This window comes from Scyliorhinus canicula, chromosome 4 (genome assembly GCF_902713615.1).
Source record: "Scyliorhinus canicula chromosome 4, sScyCan1.1, whole genome shotgun sequence".
Taxonomy (NCBI): Eukaryota; Metazoa; Chordata; class Chondrichthyes; order Carcharhiniformes; family Scyliorhinidae; genus Scyliorhinus; species Scyliorhinus canicula.
Genome location: NC_052149.1, coordinates 151149161 through 151171600, shown reverse-complemented (window position 1 = coordinate 151171600; position 22440 = coordinate 151149161). Strand labels below are relative to the sequence as shown.

The window sequence follows — 22440 nt, the reverse complement described above, 5'->3', positions numbered from 1 at the left end:
GGCGTAACCCATGCAAACACGGGGAGAATGTGCAAACTCCACACGGACAGTGACCCCAAGCCGGGATCAAACCTGGGACCTCAGTGCCGTGAGGCTGCAGTGCTACCACTGCACCACCGTGCTGCTCCTCTGAAGAGATTTAAACATGGGGATGAATTTCTAACTTCTGGCATTCAACTGGAAGATAATATCGGTCAGCAAGGGCAAGGGTGATAAGGTGACTGGGACTTACTGTGCGAGGATATGGGCACCAGGTATTTGGATAAGTTCAAACTGCTTCATGGGAGCATCATCAAAGAAGGATATTATTTAATTGGTGGTGTTTCAGAGAAAGTTCGCTAGGATGATTCCCAGTATGGAGGGTTTGTCTTGTGAGCAAAGGTTTAAGAGGTTAGGACTCTGCTCTGGAACTTATTTGTGGGAAGCACGGTAGCACACGTGGCTAGCACTGTGGCTTCACAGCGCCAGGGTCCCAGGTTCGATTCCCTGCTGGGTCACTATCTCTGCGGAGTCTGCATGTTCTCCCCATGTCTGCGTGGGTTTCCTCCGGGTGCCCCAGTTTCCTCCTGCAGTCCAAAGACATGCGGTTAGGTGGATTGGCCATGCTAAATGGCCGTTGGTGTCCAAAATGGTTAGGAGGGGTTAGTGGGTTATGGGGGTTGGGTGGAAGTGAGGGCTTAAGCAGGTGGGTGCAGACTCGATGGGCCAAATGGCCTCCTCCACACTATGTTCTATGTTATTTATTAAATTTAGAGTTTCCAATTAAGAGCTAATTTAGCGTGGTCAATACACCTACCCTGCACATCTTTGTGTTCTGGGGGCGAAACCCACGCAAACACGGGGAGAATTTGCAAACTCCACACAAGCAGTGACCCAGGGCCGGGATGGAACCTGAGATCTTGGCGCTGTGAGGCAACAATGCTAACCACTGGATCACCGTGCTGCCCACTACTCTTTGGAATTTAGAAGGAAAAGAGATGATTTAATTGAAACAAATGGGTATTTTTTAAGGGGCTTTACAGGGTAAATGCTGGGAGGATGCTTCCCCTCATGGGAGAGTCTAGGACCAGAGGGCTTAGTCTCAGAATAAAGGAGTGCCAATTTAAGAATGAGATGAGAAGGAATTTCTTCTCTGAGAGTTGAGGATCTCTGGAACTCCTTGTCAATGAGAGCTGTGGGGGCAGAAATTTTGTGTATATCTAAGGCTGAGATAGATTGTTGACCAGTAAGGGATCCAAGGGCAGGAAAGTGGACATGTGGAATGTTGGATCAGCCATGACCCCTTGAGGGAGCAGGCTTGAGGGGCCGAACGGCCTACTGCTATTTTTAAGTGAGGAACTATTAGGCCAGCTGATCAAAAGCTTAGCCGATATTAATTTTAAGGAACATTTTAAAGATGACGAGGTTTGGGGAGGAAATTCCAGGGATTTTGGGGCCTAGACCTCAAAGTTGTAAGGCTGGAAGAGATGACCGATAGGAACAGCAAGATCTTGGATTGATCTGAACATGAGGGTGGGAATTTTAAACTTGGGGTTGTGCTGGATCAGGGAGCCAATGTAGGTGAGCAGGCCTTGGAGTGAACTAGGATGTAGGAAACAGAGCTTTGGATGAGCTCATGGTTATGGAAGATGGAAAGGCGGCTCGAGGAGAATGCCACCTGAATTATTTTAAAATTACAGCATTATAGTCTGGCCATACAATCTGGCGCTGCCTCAAATTGCACAGTGTGGAAGTAGGTAACCAGAGAGCTGTGAGTTGTACTTGCAAAATTACACTGTAAATAGGACATTAAATTAACATTCAAATGTCACTTGCTATTGCGCATTGTGTGGGAGTGAAATAAACATAGGATGAGAAACAAAATGGTGCAGCATGAAGATGGGGGATCGTCATCTTTATATGCTAACTTCTCAGCTGCAAGTTTTAAAATACTTTTTGGCTGAACCACATGTGGGAATTAATTAGGGGAATAGGAAACTCCGATCTGTACCTAACTGGAGATTATTTAAATTTCTTTTTTACAAAACAGGAGCTTTTGGAAATATTGAAACCTGTGAATTTTGATGTCTGATACCTCCGGTTTTTGCTGTGGTTAAAAGCTAATCCACCTTCAGTCATCAACGCGCTGATCCCTGAGCTGTAGTCCTCATGTCTGTGCCCGTCATGGACAAACACAAAGTAAAGCGGGCACGTCTTGATCGCATTTGCGAAGGTAAGAGGTTAAAAAAAGTTGAAAAGGATATCTTGTGAAGTCGTGCCTCAGTGTGCTGCGTTTGAAGTAGAATTTACTTGTCCGCATTGCTTACGATTACGAGTTTATTTCTCCTCTCCACTGAATTTTGATTTGGTTTCGCTGTGGGACTGGCAGCTGACTGTCACACATGTTGGTGCACTCCATGTACTTAAGCTCGTGTGCGTAAGTTCTGAAACTTGCTGTGTTGGGAATCAATGACACATTCAGACCTGAAGTAAAAGATGTTTATAATACTACCTGCTGGGATGGCTGTGACCAGTGCTATTATAATATGGCATTGAGATTTGTTGCGATTATTTTGACAAAAGGCTGAACTCCACTTGAAGGCTCCCACATCACCATGAGTTGTTTTGAAAGGCCACCCATTTCTGAAATCAAACCGAGACGACTCGGTTGTCCCAAATGCCCAATGCTCATTGAAATATTTGGATTAAAATTTTAATCTTTTGCGTATAAATGTGGAACACCAAGTAAGTGAATGGTGGCTGAGGTGAGCGGGGCTGCTTTGTCCTTGACGGAGTTGAGCTTCTTGAGCATTGTTGGTGCTTCGCTCACCCAGTGATGTGGAGCATATCCCATCATGCTCCTGATTTGTGCTTTGCAGGTAGTGGAAAGGCTTTGGGTAGTCAGACGGCTCGTTACTCGCTACACGATTCCTGGCCACTGACCTGCTCTTGCAGCCACAGATTTTGTATGCTTAGTTCAGTTCAGTTTCTGATCACTGGTGATGCAAGGATGTTGTTGATAGGGGATTTAACAATGCCGATACCATTGAAAGTCGAGAAGTAGTTCGCTTCTCTCTCTTGTAGACGGTCATTACCTGGCAATCTTGTGGCACAAATGTTGCTTGTCATTTACCAACCTAAGCCTGGATGTTGTGCTGGTCTTGTGTGTTGGTACAGAAGTGCTCCAGTATCTGAGAATTTGTAAATGGTGCTGAACAATTTGTAATCATCAAATATCCCACTTACTATTCTTAAGTTGACAGGAAGGTTAGTGAAACAACTGAAGTTGTTGGATCTATGATATAATCCCGAAGAATTCCCGCAACAATGCTCTGGACTGAGCTGATGGGCCTCCAACAACGACAACCATCTTCTTGCGTGCTGGTTATGATTCCAACCGGTGGAGAATTTACGCACTGATTGCCATTGACTCCTTGATGCTAAACTCAAGGGCAGTCACTCTTACCTTGCCTCTGGAATTCCGCTCCTTTGTCCATGTTTAGACCAAGGATTGTTGTATGGTCTGGAGCTGAGTGGTCCTAGCGGAACCAAACTGAGAATCGACAAGCAGGCTTTTGCGGATTAAGGTCTGCTTGATAGCACTGCTGACGGCATTTTCCATTACTTTAATGGTAGGCTGATGGTGTAGTAATTGAGTAGCTGCATTGAGTGTGCCTTGGTTTTTGTGGCGAGAACATACTAGGACATTTTTCCATATTCTGGGCGAATACCGGTGTTGTAGTTGTGCTGTAACAAGTTTGTTAGGGGCGCTGCTATTTCTGGGGCGCAAGTACCCTAGCTGAGATGTTGTGATGGCCGAAAGCCTTTGCTGCTTCCAGTGCCTTCAGCTGTTCCCTGATATGAATTGATTTGGCAGAAGACGGGGATCTGTGATGCTTGGAATGTCAGGCAGAGGCCGAGATGCATCATCCACTTGTTTCTTCTAGCTGAAAATCCAAATGTTTCAGCCTTGTCCTCTTTCCAGTTTTTTCAGCACAATTGCATTATTTGGGCAGTATGGAAAAATGTCACACCGGTGCAGAGGAGAAAAGACGATACCGCTGAAACTATGAATGTGCAGGTGAGTCTAACTCTGCAGCTGAAGGATACCCATGCCATGATTTTAGTTGCTGGTTGATAACGCTTTGTGTAGCACATGGAAAAGTGGTGACACCAGAATGTCTATCGTGGAGTGGATGTGCTGTGGGGTTATGCTGGCACCATCTGGGTGGGATTGTTGCCTAGTGGCAGGGGAACTAGTAATCCCACCGGCAACAGTCGCAAATTAATTTTTTGGCATCACTTTACTGGATTCTTCTGGAGCTGATTGTGTGGAGGCCAGAAATATAATGAGAGAGATTTCCCTCCCAGTGATGTCACTGAGAAGTAGGTCCCCAAATCTTTTTAAATGATACAAGGGCCCTTGGAAAAAGGTGTAACATTTGAATTGAAGATGGCCTCTGCACCAGAGGCCAGTGTGATGAACTAGAGCACAAACATAGTGTGGTGGAATGGGTAACACATGACCAGCTGTTCCATACCAATATCCCACTTTTAGTTTCAAAGGGACATTGTGGTTTAATAATAAAATGTCACCTCCCAATCTCAATCAGGTGGTAGCTGGTGACTACGTTTACTCCCAAAGGTTTATAAATATCAAGTGTTTGGTGCCCAGGATTAAACCATATCTTAGTTATCCAGAATGATGGAGTCACGGTCAGAATTGTTATATAATTGGCACTCTGCCAGAAGAATAAACTAGCACCTTTCTTTTGGTTTTGTGACTAAACAGGCCTGCCCTTTTTTTTGATCTCAGCCACACCTCATTGTATCCATCTTCTGCTCTGGAATTTATCTCTTGGATGTAAAATAATATTTTAGCCTTCTGCTAAATTGCAAAATAAGCACTTTTACTGAATTCGCATGTACGTTGCTAATACATTGGGCATTATTCAAAGCCTTTGCTCTGACTACACGGTATAGTGCACTGCATTGACTGAACGCAGCTCAGGGTTGCAGGTGGTAAGGAGGTGAATCTAATTTGTTCTTTTTGTTTTGTTTATGTTTTAAAGAGTGTGAAATGGATGCAACATTTGATCAGCTGCAAATCAGATTGTAGCCATATAATGAAAATGCTCCTCTATTGAAATACACAAGCTTACAAAATGCCACCAGTTTTTCTGACCGTAGGCTGGAATCTTCAATAATGACCAAGATATAGGGAATACTAGAAATTGACAGAGGACCTTGTGAGAGAATGGACAGGGATGAGATTTTTCCACCTTGTGGTGCATTTCTGACTGGCATCTTGCAAATCTGCATTTTAAATGAAAGTTCCGACCTTCAAGGCTAGTCCAAGGTTTTAAAAAATAGGTTTGTGAGAGCAGGAACTGACTGAAGAGTTATGATTGGAGGAGTAGTGAATGCAGGAGAGGCCGAGCTGGTCCTCCAATAACAGACACCGTCTCTCCCATGCTTGCTCGTCCAATTACAGATTCTCCTCTTCCCACTCTTGCTGCTCCTTCAGAGAGAGAGTAGAAGATTAGCTGCGCAGCAAGGGCTGGAGGGAAGGAACCTATAATTGGAAGTTGAGGAGCAATCCATCTGGTTTAAATCTTGCAATGAAATGTGAGATGTTTGGTCCTGCTGCTGCCATGCTAGAAAGTTTGGGCTGTGCCGTCACTAATCACATTTGGACCATCTGCTGGATACTGCCACAGTGAAGAAGTAGAGCTTTACACCCACCACATCCCATGCCTACTCAGACGCCCTCTTGTAGTAGGAGTAGATAGGCTCCGGTTGCTGTGCCTTATTAAGAACCTTGAGAGCCAAATGTTTTGCGTAAAAGTCCTATAAGTGCTGTTTGGTTCATTTAAAGGCTGCATTCATAGTATATCCGTAGTTGTTTGTAAATAGCATGGATTGCTGTTCGCAGTCTGATGAGAGGGTGGATCTTGAGTTCGCTGGCATTTGATGATCGCGTAAACTGTGAGTTTAAATGCAGTTTGGTGGTCTTGAGATGATTCAATGTTGGGAATCATTGAGGGGGCGGGGGGGGGGGGGTGTGGGAAACAGGAGGGAATCTGTTCATCGTATTAGAGTTTACCATTCCTCGGCTCTTGTTGCCAAGGGTTTGATAACTGAATTAGTTAAGTATCTTGCCGGCGATGCCGTGGCACTCGGCGATGGCGGCGACATAGGTCTTAAGGACCTCTCCATTTTCATCATAAACATGCAAAGAAAAAACAAACAAACAAATACAATTACAATCCTCCACACACAAACCGCACCACGCTCAATAAACAGACAAAAACATCTACCCACACATTCCAGGTTTAAAAAAAAAATTAACAATCAGTCTATAAACCGTGTAACCAAAGACAACTATACCGCCGACCCCCTCCCAAAACGTGCAATGGCAACCAATTCTCGAAAGTGCATAATAAACAGCCCCCATGAACTGTAAAACTCTTGCTTTAGCTGAAATTTCACCTTCCCGAGAATCAAAGAAATTCAAGTAGGTCTCCCCGCCAAGCCGAAGCACAGGGTGGAGAAGCTAACCTCCATGCCAACGGGACCTGCCTCTGGGCAATCAGCAAGACAAAGGCTAAAAACATCTGCCCTTTGCACCCTCCTGCTGCCTGAGCCAGCGTGACACCCCGAAAATGGCTTCTAGGGGGCCTGGTTCCAAGTTCACGCTATCCCCGGGATGACGCGGGAAAATCTCCCTCCAACAAACCCCTCGCATTCCATGTATCTATCGTAACCGGGGGTCTCTCACCATCCCTCCACCATCGCCATCATCACTCCAGGCTCTACCCACTGGGCTTGCCCCGCCCCGTCCCATTGTTACCATCGACGCCCCGTCCCATTGTTACCATCGACGCCCCGTCCCATTGTTACCATCGACGCCCCGTCCCATTGTTACCATCGACGCCACGTCCCATTGTTACCATCGACGCCCCGTCCCATTGTTACCATCGACGCCCCGTCCCATTGTTACCATCGACGCCCCGTCCCATTGTTACCATTGACGCCGCCCCCCCCCACCGCCCCATCCACTTCCTCTAGAAATCACTTCACCCAGTTTGATCGCCTCCTCTGACTTTTCACACCACCTAGGTCCACCAAAAGCTATTCTACCAGGCTCCAATGGCTGCGGCCCTCCTCTTTCCCCCCCCCCCCCTCCCCACCACACCCCCTTTCACAAACCGATGTGGAGACCCTTGCCCAGGCTCCCCCCGCCCGATCCCAGGAAAACAAAGAAATCCCCTTCAACACACACCAGTGTAAACACAAACCCCATTAAAGCCATCATTGCAAAAAAAAATCCCAGCTCTTACCTTGTCCAAATACGCAATGTCAACTCGTTTAACACACATAATAACATGAGATAAAAAAGTAGAGCTGTATACAATCTTCCAACCCCCCCTACCCTCAGTCCAAGACCAATCCCCAGTCCAGTTTCTCACTTCTGCCCAAGTCCTGCCTTCGCAAACACCGGCACTTCCACTGTTTCAAAATATAAGTATTTTGAGTTGTGGGTCACCCTCAACTTAGCTGGGTACACCACGCCGGACTGCACACAGCTTTATACAGTGCCGTCTTCACCCGGTCGAAGACCGCCAGCCTCCTTGCCCACTCCACGGTTACGTCCTAGTATATGGTATACCAGCTCCAGTCCACTGGACCTTCTGCTTTGCCCAACTCAGGACCTTCTCCTTCACGTGGTACCTATGGAAACAAATAATCACTGCTCTTGGCGTCTCATTCGCCTTTGGTTTAGGCCTCCACGACCTATAAACCCGATCCAGTTCATACCAGGAGGAATCCTCCCCCTCTCCTAACAGCTCCGCCAACGTCTTGGCAATTCGGCCAGGCACACGATCCTCCGATTTTGCCTCATAGATCTGTTTTCCAGGTCCTCCACTTTGGCTCGCAGACCCTTGTTGGCTTCCAGCACCCTCTGCAGCTCCTCACCCATTGAGGTGAGCTGATCACTGTTGCGACAAGGCCTCCTCCACTCCCTTCAGTTTCTCACCCTGCCCCAGCACCTTGGCCGATGTCCTCGACACCATTGCCTTCACTGGGGCTATAACCTCTTCCACCAGCATCTTCAATGCTGCTATCATCTCCTTCCTCATCACCTCCATGTGCTTTGTGAACTGTTTTTCAAGATCCAAAGCCATCACCTCGGTCATCTTTTCTGCCGTGAACAGTGCGGCCCCACCCAGCGACCCAGCTTCTGCCATCCTTCCAGTTGCTGAGCAGACCCTTCCACTCATCAGTGAACCTTTGCTCACTCCTTCACGGCGGCTTTCCTTTGGGTTTTGGACATCCTTCTTCCTTATGTCTTCCTGCACTTAATTAATGAAAAATTGCCCCTAGGGCCGAGCATTAAATTCTAAAAATCAAGCCTTGAGCAGGATCCACGCAACGTGTGACTTCCTCCTACATGCCGCGGAATTTCTATTTGGCTCCTCTGTTGTTGGAGATAGTCATTGGCTGAAAGTAAAGAATAAGTTTGTCTTTATACTGCACCTCTCATTCTCTGGACACCTCAAAATTCTTCAGTTAATGTTGTCGTTGTATAAAGAAATTGGTCTTGGTTGTGTTTGCAGTGAATTTTGGTGAGCAGAATTGTGGCTAATGTGTTACTTGATGGCTTCTCCCATTACTTTGCTGATTGGAAGGTGATGCTATTATTTTGCTGGACGAGGTTTGCTCTTTTTTCATTGCAAATGGGAAATACAGGGTGGAACTGTGGCACAGTGGTTAGCACTGCTGCCTCACGGCTTGGGGGGGAACCCCTGTTCGATCCCGGGCCACTCGTGTGAAGTTTGCACATTCTTCCCGTGTCTGCGTGGGTCTCGCTCCCACAGCCCAAAAGATGTGCAGGGTAGGTGGGTTGGCCACGCTAAATTGCCCCTTACTGGGAAACTATTTGCAGTGCGATGAACTTTTATTTCTCTTTGCAGCAAAGCTAAACAGTTGTCACCGAGTAAGCACAGTTTCACTGTTAATCATTGCCTCTGCTGCAGAGATCCAATATTTCAGATTAATTATGTGACGTGAGACTTCCTTAACCAGAGGCAGGGAGGGTTCCAGCATGCTCCCATCCTTGTCCATTTCAGAAGTTGAAAACAACATGCCAAAAAAAGAAATGTTGTGTTCGTGATTGAGCTCTAAATGCCATATTATGCTGCAATTCACACTTGTAGGATTAGGGAGGGCAAACACTCAGGATTATGAAGGGCAGCTTTAGGACAAATGTCAGAGGTATTTCTTTGCAGAGAGGGCGATGAGCAGCTGGAGTGGGCTGCCAAGAGGGGTAGCTAAGGCACTCCGCTTAATTTAGGAAACAAGTCATTGTTGTAACGGGGTGAGCTGTAGGCGAGGTATTTTGGAAATAGATTAAATGGACCGGGAGGGCTTTCTTAATCTAAACTGATTTTGTAGTGAGTGCACTGCAGTGCTCAACTTGACTGACGTACAGTTGAGTGTAATCTCATGCTTCGTGCAAGCAGAGTATTCCTGAGTAAAACGGCATATTGCAGGGTTGCCATTTTAGTTGGGAATTTTGGAAGGTTTCATCACGAGCTCCCACCCCCCCATGTCCCCTCCATTGGTCGCCCTACATATACGTCCTCAGCTTCTCATCCTTATGCCAAATGGAAAAGAAACAAGACTTTGTTTCTTTCTGTATAATTTTTGACCATCAGTCGAATGGCCATCTTTTTTTTTTAACCCGTCCCCAATATTTTTTATATCCAATAAAAAGTGTCAAAGGAAATTGAAAGAAACACTTGCGGAAAGGCTGTTTTTTCTTCTTCTGAGTTACATGTAACAGTGTCCCGGAGATGAATCTTTCATTGATGGCGACTACAGGAGAATCGTGGTTCGAGAATGTGAAACGTTTGTTGGTAAAATGAAAGCTGCTTTCCTGTTCCTATCGTTTAAAGGTAATATCACACGATCCTCGAGTGCCCCGTGCAAATGGATGTGTGGGACACCGACGCTGGAGGTCGAGTGATGGAACCTTCAGCAATGTTTGCGGTCAGAGTTGGAAACCTCCTCACGGCGCCGAGGTCCCAGGTTCGATCCCGGCTCTGGGTCACTGTCTCTGTGGAGTTTGCACATTCTCCCCGTGTTTGCGTGGGTTTTGCCCCCACAACCCAAAGATGAAATAAAATGAAATGATTTCCAGGGTAGATGGAATGGCCACGCTAAATTGCTCTTTAATTGGAATAAAAAAATTGGGTACACTAAATTGATAAAAGAACAGAGTTGGAAGCCTCCTTATCTCGTGTGTCATTTTACGAAAGTGCTACCGGGGTTTCGTCGTTAGGGGGGGGGGGGGGGGGGGGATTGGCGGAAGCAAGGAGAGATATTGAGGAAGCTAGGGTTATGCTCATTAGAGCAGGAAATGTTAAGAGAATGCTTCACTGATGAATGGATGAAAATCCTGAATGGTTTTGTTGGCAAGTAGATTTCCATTGCCAAGAGGTTGTGCAAGAGGTCACATTAGGTTTTTTTATGAAGTAAGGTGTTCTGATCTGGAATGCGGTGGGAACAGATTCATGACTAATTTCCAAAAAATAATTTAATAATGCTTGGAAAAATAATTACAGGGTTATGGGAAAAGAGCAGAAGATTTGGATTAATTGGAGAGCTCTACCAGAGAGCTGGTAAAGTTCAACGGGCCATTGGGCCTCCTTCCTGCTGCATCATTCTGTGCTATTTTTTTTAAATGAACCAGAATAAGGGTAGACCCTTTGTCCCTGGCAGACAACATTGCATTCAGTTACTCCTATGTCAGCAGCTTTAAAAGTATAAAGCTAATCGATTAGTTTGATCTCATTCTGGCAAAGTACCTACCCTACTAGCTTTGCACTGTGGCTTTAATGTTTGCTTTAAGAGACAAACTTGACCTTCGATGTGGCATGAAACAAAATGATAGTCCCTCTCACTGTGTAGTTGACCTAGAATACCAGACGGTAAATTGAGTGGGGCTCAAATCCACAATCTTTTGACTGTCGATACTAACTGAACCAACAGAGTTGTAACAGTGTGCCTTCATAGGGGCATAGAATGATGCAGCAGAGCCATCATTTGAATGAGCCATCCAATCAGTCCCATACTCGTACTCTTTCCCCACAGCTCTGCAAATCTTCCGACTGCAAGTACACATCCAGTTCACTTTTGAAAGAAAGTTATTGAATCTCCTTCCACCATTCCTTTCAGGCCCTGTGTTCCAAATTGTAACCACTCGCTATTTAAAAAAACATTCTCGCGTTGTCGCTGGTTCCTTCACCGCCACTGTAAATCTGTTTTCCACTGGTTATAGACGTTTCTAGTACTGGAAACTCTTTCTCATTGTTTATTCTTTCTAAACCATTATTGTTGAACTCCTCCATCAGATCTCCTCTGAAGCTTTTGTGCTCAAAGGAGAGCAACCCCAGGTTTGCTGGTCTCCAAGTACAGGGAATCTCTCATCATTGGTACCATTCTTGTTTATTAGTTCCTATTCTTGACTTCTGTCCAATTTTTATGGTATATCTGTTTGAAATGTTTTCCTTTGATATGTTCCTCTAATAACTAGATGTCTTGTAGTATTTGGCGCACACTTGTGGACACTTTCTTTCATTGTTACTTTGCCTTGTTTTTATGTCTCACCAGCGATACCCGTCTGCGCATTGCTATAGACGTGTTCTGATGACTAAACTGTCCTTTCCATGCCTTTCATTCCATGTTTATTTATAGAAAGGGTTGGGGGCGAAATCACTGTACAAATTCAATAAGTAGCTTACTGTTGGCTCCGCACTTCTGCAGTTTGCAATGCATCTTCGATTCTAGAATTCTGAGTTGCTGCCAGCTTGACTAATATCTAGAGCTCAGTACAGATCCCTTCAAAAAATTGTCAGTTGGATATGTTGTGGGTTTGACACTGGATAAATTACAGACTGTTGTATTCTAAAACTGCATTCCTTGGACCTAGAATTGTAATGTCCTAACCTCATATTGAGCTCTACTGTCTCCAGAATTTGTAGGATTTTCCACATGAGTCAGCACCTGGGGCAGGTGGACGGCTCATTTTTCATGGCTCAGTCTCTGCTCTTAAACTGCCGAAGTGCCAGTGTGTTTATAGAATAGAATCCCTACAGTGCGGAAGGAGGCCATTTGGCCCACCGGGCCTGCACCGACCCTCCGAAAGAGCACTAAGCCTATTCCCCCACTCTATCCCTGTAACCCCACCTAACCGTTCAACACTAAGGGACAATTTAGCATTGCCAATCCGCCTAACCTGCACATTTTTTGTGTAATGATTTCATAGAATCATAGAATTATCATGCAATCCCTACAGTGCAGAAGGAGGTCATCGGTCCAGCGAGTCTGGTCCACCATTCAATGGGATCATGACTGATCTGATATCCTCATAACCCTTGATTCCCGCCGCATCCCCACAAATCTCGATTCCCGCCTTATCCCCACAACCCTCGATTCCCGCCTTATCCCCACAACCCTCGATTCCCGCCGCATCCCCACAACCCTTGATTCCCGCCTTATCCCCACAACCCTCGATTCCCGCCTTATCCCCACAACCCTCGATTCCCGCCTTATCCCCACAACCCTCGATTCCTGCCTTATCCCCACAACCCTCGATTCCCGCCTTATCCCCACAACCCTTGATTCCCGCCTTATCCCCACAACCCTCGATTCCCGCCTTATCCCCACAACCCTCGATTCCTGCCTTATCCCCACAACCCTCGATTCCCGCCTTATCCCCACAACCCTCGATTCCCTTATTGTTTAAAAATGTCTATCTCAACCTTGAACATATTTAAAAACCTAGCCTGTAGTTCTCTGCAGTAAAGAATTCCACAGATTCATCATCCCCTGAGAAGAATTTCCTTCTGATCTCGGTCTTAAATCTGAGATCTGTTAGATGGTATCAAAAGTCTTAATTTTGAACATCCTAGAGTTTGTGTTAAAGATGACAATTTACCATTCATTCGCCAAATATTTCTTTGAGATTCTGAATTTTAGTTTTGCAGCTCCCAATCGCTTTTATTTCAGACAATTGCAGAGCCCTGGTCCAGTAAATAAAGGGATGCATTAATTGTGGGACATGGAGTAAAAGCTATAGGCAGGTTTTGATACTGGTTGAGCATGTGGACTGGCTGAATAAGGTGAAGAGAGTGGCGAGTAAGAAAGTGCAAGGACTGATGGTGAGACCAGAGCAGACGTCTTGAGGAAGAGCCTCCAATAATGCAAGAGGGAGCGTGTGCTGATAGACGTGAAATAAACTAACTTGAATAGATTACACAATCAGTAAAGGCCACATCCAATTGCCTAATAAAGTCATTGATCATCTCTGCTTCTACCACCTTCATAGCTCGTCAGATCCCGGTCACTATCACTTGTGTAAGAAAAAGCTTTGCATCCCTGCGTATTTCTTGACTCAAAGCTTAAAACTGTTGTGCTCGAGTTATCAGCTAATGGGAACAGCTATTTGTCTACCCTAAAACTGTCATAATATTGTTGAGTATAACCCCTTAACCTAACCTACACATCTTTGGACACTAAGGGGCAATTTAGCATGGACAATTCACCTAGCCGACACATCTTTGGACAGTGGGAGGAAACCGGAGCACTCGGAGTAAACCCATGCAGACACTGGGAGAATGTGCATGCTCCACACAGACAGTCATTCAAGGCTAGAATTGACCTCTGGTGCTGAGGTAGCAGTTCCTACATGCCGTGTGGCACCGTGTGCTGTCTGATTAGAATTGTCCATTTTCCCTGTGGAGGACCAGCTAGTCTTCTCCTTTCCATGACACCTGTGTGCCAAAATTTGGGAAATCACGAGCAGTACTTGCTGCTGTGTCACTTTACCACTTTTTCAAAATAGCCGTTGATGTAAATATTCAACAACAAAAAACTGCTTTTGCAAATAAAAATTATGAAAAAATAGCTCCAACTGATCGTGAATTGAAAAATACTCAAAAGAACTCCAATTGAAAACACATATGAAAGATCATACTGGTGTACTGGGTTGCTGCCCTTTCATGGGAGTTTCAAACCAACTAAGATTGAGTCACATTCGCCTCTTGTGCTTTCAGAGAAAATCCCAAGATGAAGTTGGGTCTATTTGATCACTGACTGGAAAGAGTAAGATAAAGTAAAAGTTGGGAGATCAAGTTGGTTACGATATGAGAGATTAAGTTGAACATGAAGTATGGAACTAATCTGATGAATCCTTATGAGCTGTGAGACAAATTGGGCAAATACATAGGTTAATCATATCAAATGGCCAGTCATGGGCAACCATATCTCTTAGAACTTGCTTGTTTTCGTTAGGCAATTGGGGAAGAATTTTGCAAACTTCCTTCCTGTAATTGTCCAGAAAATGTTATTTCATTGCTAGTGATTGGGGAGGGTAGTGTACAAGGTTTCATCGTCTACTGAATAAAGTGAGCAGTGTTGGGTGAGATTGGCCTTTTTCTTGCCTTGTCACGCACTTCGGTACAATCTATACATGTAATGTGGGGGGGGGGGGGAATTCTTGACCACAAGACAAACTTGACTTGCCTGTGATTTTGCGCAAACCTGCCACGATCACTTTGGTTATAAGAATGAGTAAGAGTGGGAAATGGAAATGGTACGATGTGTAGAAAGTACTCTTCTGGTTTTGGGGAAGCATTGTGATTGATCAGATACTGAAGCGTGTGGCATTTCCAGGCGTATTTTGTCGAACGCAAACAAAAATCTTCAACTAACGACAAAAATTAGTTTATCGATTCTGACAATCTGATCAGCCTCTTCAATGGAGATATTTATCAGTTGTACAGGAAGTTCATGAAATATCTTTTGTTAAATATACATACTGTTCTGTGCTGTATTTTTCTATGTTTTATATGTGGAGCTGTGGCAATGATGGTGTCAGGCTCATCTGTGATGCACTGTTTAGTTGAATAGCTGAATCACTGTTGTGGCAAGCACATGGAAAAAGTACCAAAGGATCCCAGGCTAGTGGAAATACATGCTTTTTGAGTTGCAGCTTCCAGAGAAGTAAGAAAGAACTTGCATTTGTACATGAAGGCGAGAGGAATATTTAATTGGGAAAGAGAAATATCTCCCATGAATTTGAGGTGAGTTTTTGCTTTAACACCTGAAGCTGTGCCATGGAATATTGTTTTTAAAAATATTTTTATTTGTTTTTTTATCATTTTGTACATAACACAAAACAACACAATAACAGAAGAACACCACCTCTCCCTACTCAACCAACCAATAAATATAGGACCCCCACCCACCCCCCAGCAGCTGATGGTGACCAAGTGAAGAATAAGAATAAACAGATTCCATGTCTATTGAAACCCATCAATTGCCCCCTCAAGGTGAACTTAACGTCTCAAGATGCAGAAACTCCATCAGGTACCCCAGCCATGGAGAAGCTGACCTCAACCCCAACAGGACTCACCTGCGAGCAATCAGTGAAGTGAAGGCTAAAACATCCACCTCCGTCTGCAGCTCCGGAAGGTCCGACACCCCCAAATATGGCCCACAGGAGACTAGGCTCCAAGTCTAATGCAAGGTCGCTGACATCATGCTGGGTAAAGAACCTCCCAAAATTGCTCCAACTTCGGACAAGACCAGAAAGTATGTACATGGTTGGCTGGGCACCTCCCACACCGCTCACAAGTGTACTCCACCCACTCAAACAACCAATACATCCCTTACCTCGTCAGTGCGCCCTCCCTGTGCATGACCTTTAATTGTATTAACCCGAGCTTGCACATGAGGTTGAGGCATTCACCCTCCTCATCACCTCACCCCACACCCCCTACCCTAGTGCCACCCCTAGCTCCTCCTCCCACTTGGCTCTAATCCCCTCAAATAACGCCGTATCCTCCTCCAGAATCCTCCCATATATCGTTGAGATGAGCCCCCACCGACAGCTCCTCTTCCAACAAAGAGGGAGGCGGCGTCACCGGAAACATCGGGCAAATCTTGCATGCAAAATCCCAGACCTCCATATACCTAAACCCCCCCCACCCACCCACCGTGGACTCCCAAACTCCTCTGCCAGCTCCTCCTAAACCCCCCCCCCCCCCAACCCCGCAACGGTCACACACATCTTCTACTCCTTCAAAGAATTGGCTCATCCTTGCCCTTGTGAGGTGTGCTCTGTGTACCACCTTCAGCTGTATGAGCCCCAACCTCGCGCATGAGGTGGAGGCATTCACTCTCCGGAGCACCTCACACCAGAACCCCTTCTCCATATCCTCTCTCAACTCTTCCTCTCACTTATCCTTTGATCCCTTCCAGCGGTGCCTTCTCCTCCAAATTCTCCTCCAAATTAGCTCCGTAGACCGCTGACACTACCCCTTCTCCAGTCCCCCTGCTGTCAGCACCTCCAGCAATGTGGAGGCCGGCTCCTCCAGGAAGTTCCGGATCTCCTTTCTAGCAAAATCTCGAACCTGCATGTATCTAAACATTTCCTCCTGCTCCAGCCCATACTTCGCTTCCAGCTCCTTCAATCCTGCACAACGACCCTTCAGAAACAAATCTTTCAGTGTCCTAATCACCTTCTCCTCCCATTTCCGAAAATTTCCATCCCACCTCCCTGGCTCAAATCTGTGGTTCCCCCGAATCGGCATTTCCCTTGACCCTGCCCCCAACCCGAAGTGTTGACGAAACTGCCTCCAAATTCTCAATGAAGCTATTATTACCGGACTCCCTGAGTACTTCCCCGGGGCTATCGGGAGCGGCGCTGTTGATAGTGCTTTCAATCCTGACCCCCTGCACAAACACTCTTCCATTCTGACCCACTGGGAATTAACCCTTCTTACCCAGCTCTGTATCTTCTCCACATTCGCTGCCCAGTAGTAATACATCAGGTTCGGAAGACCCAAACCCCCTGCCTGCCTTCCCCTCTGTAGCAGCACCTTTCTAACTCTGGCCACCTTCCCATCCCATATGAACGAAGCAATATTTCCTTCAACCTCTCTGAAAAAAGCCTTTGGCAGGAAAATCGGCAGGCATTGAAAAATAGAAATCGCGGCAACACGTTCATTTTAATCATCTGTACCCAACCCGCCAGTGACAGAGGGAGACCATCCCACCTTGCCAGATCAGCTTTCACTGTACCCACCAAAACTAGAAATGCTGTACCTGCGGAGCCCCCCCCCCCCCCCCCCCCCAAAACCATTCCCGTGCAACCTGCACCCCCAAGTACCTAAAGTGAGTCCCTGCCCTACGGAATGGCAGCCCCCCCCCCCCCACCCCTGCCCCCACTCCTGGCCGAGACACCACAAAATACACACCCTTGTCTAGATTCAGCTTGTACACCGAGAAAGATCCAAACACTCGAAGCAGCTCCAATATTCCCCCTATCGACACACTCAGTTCCAACATGTATAACAGCAAGTCATCGGCATAAAAGGACACCCTATGCTCTATCCCCCCCCCCCCCCCCCCCCCCCCCCCCGCACTATTCCTTTCCATACCCCCAAACTACTTAATGCGATGACCAACAGCTCAATCGCGAGTGCAAACAGCAGGGGGGGGGGAAGAGAGAAGAGACGACATAGGGCATCCTTGCCTCGTCCCACGGTGGAGAGAAAAGTATCTCGAGCTGACGTTGTTTGTGCGGACACTCGCCCTCAGCTCCTTATATAGTAGCTTTACCCAATTCACAAATCTTGGTCCAATCCCAAACTGCTCCAGAACTGCCATCAAGTACCCCCATTCTACTCTGTCGAACGCCTTCTCAGCGTTCAATGCCACAACCACCTCTGTTTCCTTCCCCTCTGCCTGTGCCATAACGACGTTCAGTACCCTTCTAATGTTTGAAAAGGGCTGCCTCCCGTTCACGGACCCCGTCTGATCTTCACCTATCACCTTCGGGAGGCACTCCTCCAACCTACCCGCCAGTACCTTCGCCAATACTTTTGCGTCCACATTCAGAAGTAATATGGGCATATACGACCCACACTCCGTCGGATCCTTATCTTTTCGCAAGCACCATTTTTGAAGGCGACATCAAGATTTAGAATCAGTTTAGATAGAGTTGAGAAATAGTAAAGGTAAGAAGTCAAGTCATTTGTGGGAGAGGTTTATAGACCCACTAACAATAACCACATTGTAAAACTGTAATACTCAATGAAATAATGGGGTATGTGAGAAAACTATGGTGATAATCATGGGCAATTTTAATCTACGTATAGGTTGGATGAACCAAGTAGCAAACTTAACCTGGATGATTAGTTTTTGGTGTGTTTGTTACAATTATAGCACTGACTAGAGATCAGGCTACACTAGACCTGGTAATGTGCACTGAGACAGGATTAATTTATGACTTCTGTGTAGGTGCCATAGGTAGCAGTGATCATATTATTGAATTTTGCATTCATCTTGGGGAGAGAAGTGTGGATCTCAGACTAGTGTTTTAAACTTAAATGAGGGCATCAGCAGAAGTGGTGGAGTCAGAGTCATTAGGGACGTTTAAGTGACTCTTAGACAGGCACATGTACAGCATGTAAATTGAAGGGGTGTAGGTTAGGTTGATCTTAGATTAGGGTAAATGGTCGGCACAACATCGTGGGCTGAAGGGCCTGTACTGTGCTGTACTGTTCTATGTTCTATGAAAACAGAGCTGGTTATAGTGGACTGGGAAATTGGGTTAAGGGATAGGTCAGTAGGGGTTTAGTGGCAGACATTTTAGGAGATATTTCAGAATACTCAGGAAAGATACATTCCAGTGAGATAGAAAGTGTCTTGGGGAAGTACGCACCATCCGTGGCTACTATGGAAGTTAAAGATAGTATCAAATTGAGTGGCATGTCAGAAGATTGGACAGAATATAAAGAACGTCAAAGAATGGCAAAAGATTGAGGAGGGGAAAGAAATTGTAGTACCAGAGAAAGCTAGCGAGAAATATAAAAACAGATAGTCGGCGTTTGTACACATTTAAAAAAAAAGGGAAAGAGTAAGTAATTGAGCATTGGTCCTCGAGATAATGAGAAATTTACTATGGAAAATAAGGAAATGGTAAATGAATTGAATAGACATTTTGCATTTGTCTTCGTTGTATAGGATACAAAGCCTTCCTAGAAATAATTGCGAATCAGGAGGTGAAAGGGCAGGAGGAACTTAAAACAGTTATAATCGCTAAGGAAACAATGCTAAAAAAATTATAAGAACTAAAAGCTGGCAAGTCCCTAGATCCTGATGGACTTCATCCTAAGGTCTTCAAATAAATGGTCGCAGAGATGGATGGAAGTTTTGATTTTAATTTTCCAAATTTCCCTAGATTCTGGAAAGATCTCATCAGATTGGGAAATAGCAAATGTAACTCCTTTATTCAAGAAAGGAGGGAGAAGAAAGCAGGAAACTACAGGGCATTTAACTTAACATTTGAAATTTCTGGAATCCATTATTAAGGAGGTTATAGTGGGGCATTTAGAAAATCTCAGTGCAATCAGGCAGAGTCCACATGGTTTTATGAAAGGAAAATAATATTTGACTAATTTATTGACGTTTTTTGTGGAAGTAATAAGCAATATGGATAAAGGTGAACCTGCTGGTGTGCTCCACTTAAAATTTGACATGGTTCAACTTGTTTTGAGGATCAGTTGGCTAACAGGAAACAAAATAAGCACAGATTTTGGGTTGGCAAGATGTGAAAAGTGGTGTGCCATGGGGATAAATTTTGGAGCCTCAACTATTTACAATTTATATTGATGATTTGACTGAAGGCTCGGTAGCTAAATTTGCTAATGACACAAATGTAGGTAGGAAAGTGAGCTGTGAAGAGGACATTTAGGGGCACAATTTATTAGGGGGAAAGAGTCCCGTTTAGGGCACGTGGCACCAAGATCAACCCCGTTATCAAAATGGACTCTTTTTAGCTGAGGTGAGGAACGCTCCGCTGTGGCCGCACTTAGCTTCATTTACTGCACTGTGCAGGAAGAGATCAGGGAACTATTTTTAACTGTCGCCATGATTCCACCCCCCCCTCCCCCCCCCAATACACCCAACAGTGGGTGCTCGAGCCACCCCTCACCCCATCTCATAAGGGCAGCGTACTCCCGGACCCGATCATGGTGAGGCCCGATCATGGTGAGGCCCGATCATGGTGAGGTCTCCCAGGCCCTGGCGTTAGATCTCACGAGGTGTTCTGAGCATCGCAAATATCATGTGAAGCCTCGTGCAAGATATAAAGGCCATTCGTTCACGCCCAAGGATTCTATAAGGAGACATAGATAGCTAAGTCATTGGGCAAAAATACGGCAGATGGAGTATAATGTGGGAAACTGCGAACTTGTCTCCTCTGCAAGAAGAATAGAAAAGCGGCATATCACCTAAATGGAGAGAGATTGCAGAATTCTGGGGTGCAGAGGGATCTGGGTGTCCTGGGACATGAATCAAGAAAAGTTGGTACGCGGATACAGCAAGTGATTGGAAGGAAAATGGAATGTTGTTTTTTGCAAGGGGAATGGAATATAAAATTATGTTTTGCTACAGTTATACAGGTTGTCAGTGAAACCAGATCTGAACCACCATGTACAGTTTTGCTCTCCTTATTTAAGAAAGGATATAAATCCATTCGAAACATTTCAGAGAAGGTTCACTAAACTGATGCCCGGAAAGGTTGAACAGGTTGGGCCTGTATTTATTGGAGTTTAGAAGACTGAGATGATCTTAATGGACATATAAGACACTGAGGACACTTGACAGGACAGGGTGGATGTTGAAAGGAAATTTCCCCTGTGGGAAAGACTGAAACCAGGGAACGCATTTTGAAAGTAAGGGATTGCCAATTTAAGACAAATGATAAGATATTTTGAGGGTCGTGAGTGTTTGGAATTCTCCCTGGAGAGTTGGGGTGGTGGGGTCAGGGAGGGGCATTGAATCTTTTTAAGGCAGGGGAAGATAGATTCTTGATGAACAAGGGAGTCAAAGGTTGGGGCAGACGGAATGTGGAGTCGAGGCCACAATAAGATCAGCCATTTTCTTATTAAATGGCGGAGCATACTCAAGGTGCTGGATGGCCTACTAACATGGATGTTCGTAACTATCAGAAGAAAACAGAGTGAAACAGGAGTTTACGAATTTAACATTTTCTCCAGGTTCCCGGTGGCCTGTTTGGCAGTTGATCCGAACTGTTCAGTATCCTTTGGTGAAGTTAAATTACTCACAGAATTGTTTGGCTAACCTCAATTGTGTACCCCTTATGGATTTCAGAGCAACCATAGGCCACTGTGGTCCAGTGGTTCTATCTCGAGGATTCTTCCTTTGAGAAACACAGTACATCCCACATTTAATCAAGTTATATTTTTTGAAAGTAGATGGTTGATATAAAGTTGCTTCTATTTCAGTATTGGCAGACATGGACTGTGAAAAATATCTGCTGCAGGCCCTCCGAGAGATCTCAATATCTGGTGCTCCTGATCCATATTAATTAAAATATTGTTTGTGCTCACAATTCCAGCTCTGCCATGCAGATGTCCATGCAGATATCCCGTGCTTAAAGCATGCTCTGAAATAGCGTTCTTGTTTTGGTGCAGATTAGAAAACCAGGAACTTATTGGAATAGTGGCTCCATCCATTTCAATTTTGCGTGGTTTCTGCACACACGAAGCCCCTCAGCCTGGCATGCTGGTTTGATGTTGCTGTTCATCTCTCTCTCTCTCTCTCTCTCTCTCTCTCTCTCTCTCTCTCTCTCTCTCTCTCTCTCTCTCTCTCTCTCTCTCTCTCTCTCTCTCTTCCCCCCCCCCCCCCCCCCCCCCCAATGATTCTGCAGTCTCTTTCCCTCTCTCACCGCTTCTTCAACAGTCTTCAGCGACCACTGAATGACTGGCCAGACAACTGACTTAGGGCCTTCCGGAGGTTTCTCTGCCTCAGCTGTCCAGGCTGCTGCTGACGGTCGCAGCTCCTTCATTCCTGGCACCTGCTCCGCTCAAGTTATGACTTTTACATTTGGAATTAGATTTAAATATTTCTGGAGAGGTTTTTGTGTTGTGTGGAAGCTGAGCTGTGGATCGGTGTTGGGTAGCTTTCTAATCTAAAAATTATAGGTCAGGAATGTAACACACCCTTATTACATTGTCACGGGCAAATGATTTTTGCTTAGCATACTGTTTTTTGGGAGCATATGAGGAGTGTTGAGCAAGGGCTAGCTGTACAATTCTGTGTTGTATGCTCGGCCGTCTCAATGACTGAGATTTGATTCAAGACTACAGGGATTGATGACAGGTTCCTGAATTGTACTATTGTGGAATATGCAAAGGTGGGCAGTTGGCCTTCTGGCCATGGCTTTCTTTTGGTCACGTTTCCTGCACTGAGGATTCCGCTCGCCAGAACTCACGGTGCAGGAAGAGATCAGTATGCCGTTATTAAATAGCGTCCTGCTCTCTCGATGCCCCACCCCCACCACGCAACTCTTGAACCCTG

General features: G+C 45.5%; 1 protein-coding gene across 4 annotated transcripts in view; it reads left to right on the top strand.

Moving 5' to 3' along the window:
* LOC119965077 (C-terminal-binding protein 1-like) overlaps positions 1 to 22440 on the top strand; it is a 135968-nt gene that overhangs the window by 3246 nt on the left and 110282 nt on the right. For 2 of the 4 annotated variants that reach the window (XM_038795343.1, XM_038795344.1), the window contains exon 3: positions 2030 to 2212. The exons of the other annotated variants lie outside the window; for them this stretch is intronic. In XM_038795343.1, coding sequence (XP_038651271.1) covers positions 2149 to 2212 — 64 coding nt within the window. In that variant the 5' untranslated portion in view covers positions 2030 to 2148. The remainder of the gene's footprint in view (positions 1 to 2029; positions 2213 to 22440) is intronic. 4 annotated transcript variants of the gene reach the window in all.